The sequence below is a fragment of the Thrips palmi genome, unplaced genomic scaffold, assembly GCF_012932325.1.
Source record: "Thrips palmi isolate BJ-2018 unplaced genomic scaffold, TpBJ-2018v1 HiC_scaffold_15, whole genome shotgun sequence".
NCBI lineage: Eukaryota > Metazoa > Arthropoda > Insecta > Thysanoptera > Thripidae > Thrips > Thrips palmi.
In genome coordinates, this window is record NW_023144624.1 from 2,387,725 (window position 1) to 2,400,597 (window position 12,873).

General features: G+C 38.6%; 2 protein-coding genes across 7 annotated transcripts; one reads left to right on the plus strand and one right to left on the minus strand.

Annotated features, from left to right (window-relative positions):
* Window positions 1-86: 86 nt before the first annotated feature.
* LOC117641750 (protein CREBRF homolog) lies at window positions 87-7,737 on the minus strand. Of its 4 annotated transcripts, none has more exons than XM_034379338.1 (8): window positions 7,601-7,737; window positions 5,687-6,749; window positions 5,507-5,584; window positions 5,184-5,391; window positions 4,927-5,103; window positions 4,738-4,811; window positions 4,536-4,655; window positions 87-4,449 (listed from the first exon to the last, which is right to left on the minus strand). In XM_034379338.1, the coding sequence occupies exons 2-8, from the start codon at window positions 6,738-6,740 to the stop codon at window positions 4,355-4,357; spliced, it is 1,806 nt and encodes a 601-aa protein (XP_034235229.1). In that variant the 5' UTR covers window positions 6,741-6,749; window positions 7,601-7,737; the 3' UTR covers window positions 87-4,354. The 4 variants fall into 4 exon arrangements, with proteins under 4 accessions (XP_034235229.1, XP_034235231.1, XP_034235230.1 ...); XM_034379340.1 differs by lacking the exon at window positions 7,601-7,737 and adding an exon at window positions 7,168-7,496; XM_034379339.1 differs by lacking the exon at window positions 7,601-7,737 and adding an exon at window positions 7,156-7,494.
* A 559-nt stretch (window positions 7,738-8,296) lies between these two features.
* Window positions 8,297-12,681, plus strand: LOC117641749 (F-box/LRR-repeat protein 7-like). 3 transcript variants are annotated; one of them, XM_034379333.1, is made up of 11 exons: window positions 8,297-8,760; window positions 8,857-8,986; window positions 9,232-9,392; window positions 9,528-9,967; window positions 10,063-10,347; window positions 10,424-10,614; window positions 10,703-10,823; window positions 10,899-11,183; window positions 11,274-11,348; window positions 11,442-11,659; window positions 11,745-12,681. In XM_034379333.1, exons 2-11 carry the CDS (start codon window positions 8,943-8,945, stop codon window positions 12,091-12,093), a joined length of 2,169 nt encoding a protein of 722 aa, XP_034235224.1. In that variant the 5' UTR covers window positions 8,297-8,760; window positions 8,857-8,942; the 3' UTR covers window positions 12,094-12,681. The 3 variants fall into 3 exon arrangements, with proteins under 3 accessions (XP_034235224.1, XP_034235226.1, XP_034235225.1); XM_034379335.1 differs by having other exon boundaries at window positions 10,066-10,347; XM_034379334.1 differs by having other exon boundaries at window positions 8,862-8,986.
* Window positions 12,682-12,873: the final 192 nt, after the last annotated feature.

The window sequence follows — 12,873 nt, forward strand, 5'->3', positions numbered from 1 at the left end:
TTTCATTTTTAAATCACCCCTGCACATTTGTGATAAAATTCAGGACAATGTCACAAACAGATATGCTAAGCTGCAGTGCACACATCTCTTCAGTATCAACTTTATTCACTTAATTGACTGTGTTCACACCATACAGTATATATAAGAAAAATTTTGCACAGATAGACAGGTGCACAACCTGTGCCTAAAGATTGAAAAAAAAAAAAAAGAATCAAACAAGCAGATGGACGACATAGTTACACAATCACCAAATCAAAAATACTTTTGAACCAGTTCGTAACAATATGTTAATATTATGTGACAAGTTGGGTCTACATGATCAACATGCTCACAAAGATACCCAAAATTAAAATTAGTGACCCAATCTCAAATAACAGAAAAGCCTCCAAGGTTGCCTGTATTTAAAAGAAAATAAAAACAATGAAAAAGTTGTATGACTAAATGAAGTCATAGATACTCCCAGAAGAAGGCCCTACATACTTCCTTTGCGGCACAAACAGCTAACATGAAAAGAGATCTTGACTTAGAGTAATGGTGCATTAATGGTCTTCACTATTTCACACATGACTATTGGATGGGCCATGTTTCTGTAAAACAGAGAGTCAACTGCTTTTGTACTGATGAGGACCATCTATCACATCTTATTCTTGGTTCAAAAACCACAGCAATAGGTTTGTTGTTTGTATTTTATGTGGGGAAAATGCATACTGATAAAAATAAACTTTCAGTCCCACTATTTTACTAGCCTGCTACTGTAACACCATATCAAACTCCTATCATAATAATATTTAATTAAACTTAAAGTATATAAAGCTAGTCAATAACTAAAAATGTGGCAGAAATGAAATACCAACAAAATGAACAGTTCTAGAAATATTGGAGCATTATGCCTCACACAGCCTCTGTTTTCTGCAACTCATAACTTACCAGGGGTGATTATTCACACACATTCCTAGAATATGGCAAAGTAACTTTGGTTTGGAGCCTTACATCCAGCAACTTGTTGCACACATAAAATAAATAGCTAATCTCGTATAATGTTCTAACCATTCATAGATAAGCATACAAAAATACACATTTTATCAGTAAATGATTCATTGAGCCCTGGAACTCCACTCCATATCAATTCCTAGTTGTTTCCTACAACCTTCCTTTTGCACCAAATCATCTTAATACTAAGGTAAGCCCTGCCAATTTTTGGTGATACCATGAACAAACGGTCATCTGTCATAAAAATTTTCATAAGCTTGAAATAAAAACGATTTTCCAAATTTGGGAGTGCACTATTGTAACTTATAGTTCATTTTTCCATCAAACATAGACAGGGAGATTCAAATTGCTAGTCTCTACAAGGGAGGGCACTTAAAAATCGGGACATAAGCGTGATAGAGCACCTGCACCCACACTGCATTAGATTGGGCAAACGGGCAAACCAACGTACAACATCAAATACTTCCACAGCCAACTGAGGCACCCAAAACTAGATCATTTTTCCCCTTTCATTTCCTATCTTTCAATGCTTATATTATACTTCTTTTTTTTTTGTAAATAGAAGAAAAAACAATAATGATTTGGGAATTAATTCTTGATAACAGCACAAATGCAATTATTTTCAAGATTAATATGCAACCTGTAATAATTAAATATATGGTAACACACATCATAAACTATGTACATATTCATTAGAATTGTGAAGGGAATAATTGAAATACTAAGAACACACAAGAATGAAAGCAATTTTTTTCCCTTGATTCAATATCACTTACTACTGTATAACAGTATGAAATTTGGATTTTATTTTGGCAGTTGCTTTAGTACCAAGTAAGTAACAGTGGTTTCTGGTCTTGCACATTAGTTGAACAGTAGGTTTAGTGAACACCAAAATTTTTATACTTAAATGTATTGTTGGTCCATAGCTGATTCATGTTGCTCCACCACACGCAAGTTTCCACAATAAATACATAAAGGCGCAGAAATGTTTTGGCGTTTTCAAAAATGCATTCTGATGACTATGAGCCTTCTGGCCTGTTTCTGAAAGTTAACTTTAAATGTTAATATTCATAGCTGCATAACACTCAATAATATAAAAATATGCATGTCGGGGATAAACGCCAGACATGCTGATATGGTTAAACAGGAAAATAAGGGGTACATGAGGATGCATATATTTCAGTGGGAGTACATTACAATGTGAGAGTAAGAAATTAAATGACCTCGCTGTACAGTAAAAAACTGTTATTTTTTCCATTCATTTCATATCAAGCAGCCACTTAACTTGAATACAATCAACTCTATCAGGTCCAATTTTATGAGATTCATAACACGTTCCACCCAACACCTGAAAATAAAAGGAGGATAGAGTCCTCATACCAGATAAGAAAAACCATAGCAAAGTTGACTCCTACTAAGTTATGAAATAATACTCAACTTACAAGTCACACCTTCACTTAAGGCAGCAAATACATAATGTTTTGTTTTTTCTCAAGAAGGGGGGTCTATTTCTAAGACCTGGGCAACAATTGATGATTGATTTGAGTGGAGAACTATGTACTCCAAACAGGACTAGGAGAAACTTAACAGATTTGTCATAAACACACGGATACGGTAGAGAAGTAATTGAACCACACTTTTGGCATAAATCTTTGATTTTCGTATGAAACAGACAGAGAGAAATAATTAGATATCTGTTACTTTGAAATTGTACTGTGTCTATTTGTCACTTGAGCCTAAGAAAACTAAAAATGATTGAAAAAGACTGGTAACATTTTAACTAGTAAATCCTTGATTAAATTTTTGTAAAGTAAGTGCACACAATGCACCATGCATCTCAACCGACAAAGATCCCTCTCATCAACAGGACCATACAATACAACATAACAGACCAATTACTTTGTTCATGAACCCAATACAATAAATTCAATACAAACATCAACAATAAAATACATAGAATTAACACGAAGATGCAACACTCTTGATAAAATTTAAAAAGAAAGCACATACATTTTTGCTCTATGACACAAAATATCTCACAACATTATTTTGTGTCTAACATAACTAGAGTTGCTACTACTCATAAATTTCTGGAACTGGAAACAAGATAGATATTTCAGATTTGTACCAAATACCGACACACATATGAGAAAACTAGATAGCACTTCCATAGTCCAAATCATAAGAAATGTCACTTGATCTGAGTTATTTCAAAGAGCCATAATGATCACACAGACCAACACGCCATAAATTTGACAAATTTTCTGTCTTGCTCCTGTCTGATTTACTATTGTACTATGTTTGTCCCATTTTCAGAGACAGAATTCCTGTGACGCAAATGATTAATCAATAGAAAGTAAATTGAAGTAAGAATTGATTTCATTGTACATATGTAGTAAAAGATTAAGTTGACAATATGTGCTAACAATTTCGCTAAGCATTCCACATAAGAATTGAATCTTACATTATAAATGCATGCTAGTCCCACAATATGCACATCCCTGTCAAGGATACTGTGGAAGTTGAATGAATCACAGGCCAATGTGAGTAGGAAACTCATCAAAACATCGAAAACAAACTTGGCATTACACAAACCAACTAAGAGTTTTTTTGTTTTTTTTTGTTTGGTTTTATTTTGTACAGATGTGCCTGTTGACATGTCCACAGTGCGTGTGTTGAAGCTGCACAAATGCCACATTAGTAATCTTAATATCACTGCTTTTCTACTTAAATGAGAAAACAAAGTATCTACTTAAATTTCACTACTTAATGACAATCACTAGCTTAATCCCACTCACTGGACAAGGATAATAGTTATAATAAGAAATTAAGAGACCCCATCAGTAAAGCACTGGCTAGCCTTTCAGAGGGCTGGATCACATGTACGAAATAATGATGTTAGAAGTACTTGACCAATGGAAGAAACAAGGACACATAAAAGTGTGAGGACAGAGAACTAAACAAATGTTTTCCCATCACTTTTTTTCCATTATCAAGTGGTTTGGTTTGTTGGGGCAGTAAAGAAGCAAGAAAGAACCTTATAACATTTTAAGGAAGGACAGTACAGAAAAACAGATGAAAACACTGCTAATAAATAATTGTTTCACCATATTTCATATGATCCAGCCTTTTTCTTACCTTACTTGTCTTAAAACTCACAGCCACAGTAGTTTAATAATCAATCTGTAGTACTAAAAGACTTCAAATCCAATGTCTAATATCTTCAACACAAGATCTGACTTGAATAATATATAGTGAAGAAACCCAGGGAAATGAAGTGTATGTAGAACTCTTGCGCAGGCTTCGATGTTACACTTCTTATCCATCACTGAATGTATAATCCCATACTCTACCAGAGTAAGACTCATACATCCTTTAGACCCCCTTCAGGCACACCATTCTTAAATTTTTCAAGAACAGTGTTCACAAAATCAGTTGTTTCCCCTGCTATCTTGATACCTGAAATTATTATGTTGTTAGAATAATGAAATTTGTTAGAGTGAACCTGTATAGAACCAAGCATAGAAAAATTCTTTGAGACTTACGTGTTGCATGCCTGATAATTTCCTCAATTTGTGCTGACAGATCAATACTCTCCGCACTGTCACAGTTGAATTTACGAACAAGAGCTTGACGAACATGTTGAATGGCGCCAAATAGGCGTTCTATGGGAAAAGAGAGAATCCAATTAACACCAATATATAGGAAAAAAAGTGAAGAAAACGTAACTCTTATAGGAGTACTTACTATGCTCATGCTCCAAACCATACAACTTTATTTTGTTTGCCTCATGCTGAGCCTTTTTCTTCAGTCGACAGGCTCTGTTCAAAGAGAATGAAAGCAAACAACAAAGGGTTAAAAGAGGAATATGTCACTTTAAATAAATAAGTCTGATATAAAGGATAAAAGAAGCATAACATGGACTTTATTCCCTACCTTGATGCAAGCTTGTTCTTCTCCTTCCTTGTTTTAGGGCGCACATTGAATGGCAACTCTGATACAGGAGTCATGTCATTAATTATTCTTCCTAGTTTATCTAATTCTCGCCCAATTGTATGTAATTTCCGGGGATTTGGAGTAAGATCATTACCATCACCTTTTCGTGCTTTTCCACTAGAGTTTTAAAGAGCAAAATTCATTAGTTTCCTTTTTCATTGGGTTCCATTTTACAAACAGAAAAACATTTTAATTACCTATGTTTGATGCCTTGCATTGAGCATTGAGGACTGAACACAGGATCAGTCACACGATTCAAGTGGTAAGGATCTTCTTGCTGTGTTTTGACTATTAATCGTTGACCTTTTGGCCCTTTAGCCTGCACATTGTACTGCCAAAAGAACCGCTCTCTTTTGTGTATACTGCTTCGACTTGGTTGCCCACAGCCATCTACATCACTTGATTCTAAAGAAACAAACCATACAATTAAAATACACCAATGAATTTTTTTTTTGTTATTTATGAAATTAAACTGAATTTGCTAAGAACATAATAAAAGCAACTTATTAAAAGTACTAACCTCCATCAGAGGATACGTCTTCATAATGGTCACTATCTTCAGAGTCAGAGAAGTCACATGAAGGACTAAGAATTCCACCTAAATTAAATTTTTTTTTTTTTTAAAAAAGCAGACAAGCCAATTAAATTGTTTATTTTTATATGTTACAGTAAACTATATAAGATAAGATCTTATTCTTACCAGTAGAGAGAGAGGATGTAGAACCTGCTTCTGCTAAAGATCCTGTTGACAGCAAATGCTGCCTCGGTTCTCGGCGCTGCCAAATGTGGTCTAGACCAAGATGAGTGGGGGCAGATGATGAAAGGCGCGAAACAGAACCTGGTCCTGAACCAGCAAGCATGCCACCCCCCGAACGTCTTGAAGATAAAATGGACATTCCTGTGGGTGCTTGATTGGTCAATGGAGAGTTTGGGCCAGGAACTGACTGGCCTAAAAGGCGCCGATCGGGAGAGGCAGACAGTGCTTCCTTGCGGAGTAGCAGGTCATGGAGTGTACTCTGCTTATGCTGCAAGGGGCTCACTGCCTGCGGTGGCGGTGTCACTGGCGACCTTGATCCTACTGAATGGTGCAGCAATGATGAATTTGAACTGTGGTGACTTGCTGGAGATAGAGCTGCCTGATAGAGTCCTGATGGATTGCCACTGCTACCCCCACACAGAAAAGGGTCCATGGGACTTGAAGGAACACTTGAAGACACACTGAATGCATCTCGATAATAAACACTACCTCCAGGGGGAAAGGAGGATGGGAGGAGTCCAGATCCTGCAGGTGATACAGTAGACAACGAGCTGTGAGCGCTAACTTGAACCTGCACTGCAGGATTTAGCGACAAAAGATTGGATTTGGAAGTATTCAATAACCCAGTACCAAAGGAATTGGAACTCTCTTCAGGGAGGAGAAGATCATCAAAGTTCAAATCACTGAGAAATGTTTCATCATTGGCATTGAGTTCAGCAAGGGTAGGTCCCTGAATGAGATCAGCCTTGTCAACAACTTTAAAAATGTCGTCATCATCATCCATGTGGCTGGCATCCCAGTAGCTGGATGAATCTTGCAGTGATGTTGATTCTGGAGCCTGATAAGATGAGTCCTCAAAGTAGTCAGGGAGGCCAAGGCCCCGACGAGAGGGAATTGGTACACTGGCTGATGTCACACATACTGAATCCGTCATAGGCTCTTGTTTTATTAGAGGACTGTCGAAGAACAGATCCCCAGAATACAAGGGATCTGCCATAGTGGCGGCCTAAAACAGAAAAACAAACAAGAGTGATAAAAATATTTTAAAAGCGGTGACTGAGTTACCAACAAAGAACTAAGAGTCTTTTAATAACAACAACAAGATAAATCTATGATTGCATTCCCCCTTCCTAGATAGTTTTAGTATTTGTTGGCACTTGTTGCACTTATCACACATGAGCCTGACTGAGAGTAAAACTAAACACATGCTCATAATAGTGGTACCTTTTCAGAAGGAACAACAGTTTCAATGCCCACATGCAAGCCCAAATTTCCTTGCCAAAGTTCATCAATTCACCTCCTTACATGGAGCGAAAAGAATGAAGATGAGATGCCATATGGTGCGAAACAATAACAAGAAGACATGACCATCTGGCATGATATTCACAACACATGTTTTTATCATAGAGTACCTTTCAACGCACCCCAGTTCGGGTGCACAGGAGAGGTGAGCAAGGCACAGAAGACAACGGAGCTTGCCGTGTCTACCCAGCAACCAATGTCCTTGGTGATATCATAACCTTGAAAGATAACAACAACTTTTCCGAGCCAAGCGAGCCTTCCTGATACTTAAACATCCCTTAAATCCAAGTTGGCGCCTCCACCAATACTTTGCTTGCCATGTCACACGGCTTAGCGTTCTCTAGCACACGCCAGCCTTGCTCATCGTCTTTGTTTTGGTTGCACAATCACCCAAGTGCAGTGTAAACAAGCAGACACACTCTTCCCCCACCCCTCTCCCCAGCGTGTCTGCTCTGCTCAGTTCTCGGTTGCCTGTCCCTCACAAGGAAACTGTTGACATTGGCTCAATATTTCTCGCACAAAAACACAATAAAACGAAGAAAAGCCGATGCAAACCTTGCAGACTGCGAGAAGATCACGATGGCTTTCCCGCGCGAGCGAGGCACACGCTCCTATGGCGGCAGGACCATGACTTTCAAAACCGCGAACTCAGGCCTTTTTCTCGCCTTCAAAGTCTTCAGAATCGGGACGACACGGTGCGCGCTGCTTCGCGGCGAGCTAGGCGCTCCTTTCGAGCACAAAACCGTACCTCGACACAGCGAAACTCACGTTAGTTTCGCTCTATTTTGCAGACGCAAACTCACAACATTCTCTCATGGCTTCACGAAAATACACGATTACTCCAAAGGTCACATGAACACAATCAATCGGTGAGCTCGTCCACCAATCAGAGAGCTCGACGGAGAGCTCCGACCAATGAGAGGCTTTGTTATTATTTTGGTCTCGCCTCAGCAGAACAGAGTGGCGGAAGAGAATCTGTAGTGGATCAGCAATGCGTGGCTGTTTGTTCTGTCGACGTAATGTCTGCGACGTGATTTCGAACAGATTTGTGACTACATGGATGGTGTACTTTGCCAAATCAAGGCATACTGTTTTATTCCGGAGTAGAAACCACGCGGGACTTGCAGAATCAACCAGATAAACACATGCCAAACAAGCCTGTTGGGGGAAGTGTCTCCTTTCGAGGTCAACCTTCTGACGTCACACCACCCGAGTTTGGGGTTGAGTTGGTTGAGGCGTTGAAGTTGAAGTCCGCCTTCAGGAAAACCTGAAAAAGGCAGTGCTTGGTACGACCAAAAGTCAAACGTCATGAAACCCATCAAGACCAAAATTAATATGGACTAAATGAACAATGTACCACGTGGTGGTAGTGGCAGTGTAGTTGTGAGCCTTCTATCTAACATCATAGACAACCTTTCGTTTACGTTTACTTTCGGAAATGGGCCATGGTCATGTTTTTCTCACATAAAACTATCCATATTTTTAGTAGAGGGAGGTTGACTTTAGAATAAATCAATCAATCAAGATTTCTCTAAATTTTTCATATCACCTGAGCCTTGTTTCGATCCAATCGAAGATCGACATCCCCTCCCTCCTCCCCTCCCCCCCTCCTCAGATTCTGTTCCGTTCCGTTCCGTTTTGACTGCCAGGCTTGTTTACAACAAAAGCACTTGTGTTTGCATCTAGAAAGGAAATGCTTTGTTGTGTCGCTGAAAGTGAGTAATACTGATCTGTCTTGTTCGCACTCCACTGAGATTTGCTATGACAGTCGACTTGACTGACAAAATTTGTTTATTTTCATTTTCTGACAGCGAAGCCCGGTGAGAATCTGAGGGTTCCAAGACGGTGACACAAGGGTTAAGTGTACTTTTCATCTTAGCGCCGATTTGTCGGCGATATGACAGGCGCGATGACCACTGTGACACGCTCGAAGAAACGACGGTATGTTATGACTGCTTCTGTGCTGTGGATACCCTACGAAACGATCTGATTGCTCAGCACGGCTTGATTGTTCGGTCCCGTGACCAATGTGGTTCACGCCACTTACGAACGCTTCTGTCACTGCCAAACTCATGCCGATTTGTTGTTAGAAATGTCGTTCGATTAGATTGACTACATTTAGTCTGATGGTGAACCACCTGCCATTCTTGGCCTTCATGGAATAATGATCAGTCATTTTGTTTCAGCTGTGTGGAGGCTCAAGGCTCTGCTGGGCATACGGAAAGTTCTATTCAACCTAACTGCAGTCAAACTGCTGGGCCTGTGAATAGTGGTATTTATGGAAGGCTTGAGCTTATGGGGGCTCCCAGCAAGTCTGTCGAAAAACCCTTACAGTTAGAAGAAAAAGGTAAATGTGGATGAGTGCTGCACGAATTTATGTAGATCTCTTATTCGTGTTAAGGATGTGAGGTGAAAATTTATACTGTCGGCTGTAGTAGGTATGGTCCCTGGTCTACTCATATGTTCCACTTTATATTTCTAGATTGCCATTTGATTAGTTTTGCTCCTCGGAGCAACAATCCAGTTGGTGTTGTTGGGGCATCAAGCTCTACAGAACCGTCTCGAATTATGAGATGTGAATTGCCAGCTCGATCTCGAAGAAGCATATCTCCTTTAGCGAGCAGCTCAACTATCAAGAGTATGGATGTCAATGAAACACAACAGGCGGCAAGACTTATGAGGTGTACTTTGCCAGCTCAACCTATCCATCCCTTTCCAGTCTCCTTAGCAAGTTGTTCATCAAGCCAATGTGATGACTTAAATGAAAGTCAAGTTGTGCCTCCAGCTCGAATTATGAGAAGTGCCGGATCATCTCGATCAAAGATAGCTAGATGCACTGCCCCTACTACGTCAGAATCGGCCCTTTTACAAGGTGATGTGATTGCCAATATTAATTCCACCCCTGAAGATGAAGTAAAACAGGTGAAGCTTTCCACAATCCTTAACCACTTGCCAATGCCAGCTGAAGCAATTATTTCTATTTGCAGATAACTTAACTCCTTTTCTCTCTTTTGCAGCAGACCAGACCTTCAGAAGTTCTCCCAATTTGTATGTCAGAGGTGGTTGCTGACCCAGAAAGCTTGAAATGCCGTGAAGGCCAGTCGTCATACCCTCTTAGAGCCCTGAAAATAGTTCCAAAGTATCATGATAATGGCTTTGGAATAGCAGCCAAGCCAAAGGTCAAACCACACACAGTCAAAGAAGATGTGATAAAAACCAATGACATGTGTAGTGGATATGGTCGAAGTACTGAATTCGATAATAGCCCTATAAATTTCCTTCCAAATGAGATATTCTGCATGGTAATTATTTAGAAAACTTAATTTTGCGTAGGTATTAACTTTTTGTTGATATCTAACCTTAAGCATATTTTTCCAGATATTTTCATATCTCCCTCAGTTAGAACTGCTTAGGACCTGCTCTAGAGTCTGCCATCGCTGGCGGTCCATTGCAATGACACCTACCTTGTGGCAAACATTGTGCATTCGTGGTCAGGATGTTCCCATTGAAATTGTGCGTGGTTGCATAAAACAATCCTCTATGTTGAAATCTATAACTATTAAAGACAGGTAACATTTATCTTTAGACTTGTCTTGTTAAACTATATTTTCTTGTTCAAAGTTGGAAGTGTTTCATTTCTAACAATTCTTTTTGTAGGCAAGATATTGATGCTATATTGCCAGTCCTGCATCAACAATCCAAGCGCTTAGAGTCTGTTAACTTAATTAGATGCCGACCTTGTGATGCCTCCAAGAGGAACTTGCACGCAAAATATTTGGTATGTTGTGCGATTTGTACAATCCACTATTATATTATTCGATAGTACTAACTAATTTTCTTTTTTTCTGACTAGTATCCTTTCCTGAGGAAAGGACAACTACACAACCTAAACTTGAAGGGTACAGATTACAAAAGTAGAAAATTCTATCAAATGTTGAGTGGTTTGCCAAGTCTGGAAAAACTGAACATAAGCTGTTCCAAAAGTATTTCCCCTCAAATACTGGTTGAAATTGCAAAACAAAAAAATCTCAAAGTTTTCAAGAACAAATGGCACTCTAATTCTATTTACCATGGACCTAAATCAATGACCATACAACTGCCTGGTAAAATTGATGAATGGTCCAATGCATATTCTCAGGTACTTTGCAAGGGTTATGTTTACTGTTATTTGTCATAAAATGTAAAAAATCATTGGACAGGCTATAATTAACTGTTGGTTTCTTTCCAGCTTTTCCATAATGCTGGCAGAAATTTAACAACCCTTGAGTTCTATGCTGCTGGTATAAGTAATGCTGCTCTCTTGGTAGGTCTCTGCTTAGATTACCCGGGTTTTGGTGTTTCTTGTAATATTATGTTGATATGTGGTCCTTACTGTATGTGTTTGCACATTTAACAGAGTCTCTCCAACTGCAAGAAATTAAAGAAGCTTTTTATTTATAATGCCAATTGCTTCGGAAGTGAAAGCATGGCAGCTGTTTGCAATCTTCCAGAACTTCAGGAATTACTGATCCATAATGCCAAATTAAAAGCAGTTGATGTACTTGATACATTTCAAAATGGTAATTTATCTGGACTTCAATGTCTACATCTTAATGAATGTGTCCAAATGACCAGGTTAGATTTTTTGTTAGAAATGTTTTTTGTAGATGTGTCTCTAATCTTATGTGTGACTATAATTGATACATTACATTCATTGCAGCAATGAAGATGTGTCTGCTGATGCCTGTTTGAAGATGTTGGCAGAAAAATGTGCACAATTGAAGCACCTTTCTTTTACCAAGTGTTGTAGTGTGTCTGATGATGGGGTGCAATCAGTCTTGCGTAATTGTCCCAAACTAGAAAGTCTAGACCTCAATGGTGCCCATGGTGTTTCTGGCCAGTCATTTCTTGAAATTCCCAATCACACTCCACATTTGAAGCTTCTGATAACAGAAGAAAATTGCTCTGAGCAAAAGAGTGAAGTTCTCAAGACTTTGATTGAGAAACATGGCATCAATGTTAGTACAGTTTCTACTTGGAAACACAGATGTACTCCTCACCTTCTTTAACAGTATTCAGTTTGTTATTCTTAACTTTTTCATTCTCAATGTTTGTGATTTATTGGAAATTCCTTGTGATGGTGCATAATGCTTTATGCAATCTTAAATTATTTTTTTCAAAGGGATCTTTGTGGTATTATTCATAGATTTAATTTATGAACATTTGTCGTTTTTTTTTTTTTTGTAAGCTAAAGACCAAAACTAACTTTTATTTATTTATACCTTATGGAACATACTTGCCTACTTTTAAATTGTATCCACAATGGTTTTCAAGCAAATTCTATGTATGTCATGTCAAACATTTGTGTGTCAGCATGTGTTAGTTACTGTCCCCTCTCAGTTGAATGCAAAACCTTAAATCTGAAGGTCAATCTGGCTTGAGCCATGTGCTCAGCTTGGACCAATATGTTTAGGGTTGGGGAGGGAATCATCTGAATCCAAAAGCTATAATCTGAAGGTCAATCTGGCTTGAGCCATGTGCTCAGCTTGGACCAATATGTTCAGGGCTGGGGAGGGAATCGTCTAAATCTGACGGAAATTGTCAAGTTAGGTAACTTGCTTGGAAAATTATAGTTGAAAATATATGTCAAAGTTGGATGTGTCTAACATATTTATGACCTATGCAATTGAAAGGATCAATGTTCCTGTATATTTTCATGAGAAAATTTTAGAAAATTACGTATGAAGTGATATTTATTACCAACTTGTGTTGAAGTAAGTTAACTAAGTGGTAGTGTGGTCTAACTGTCTAGAATGGTTCTGATGAATTATTCTTCTGGCTGTGGTTTG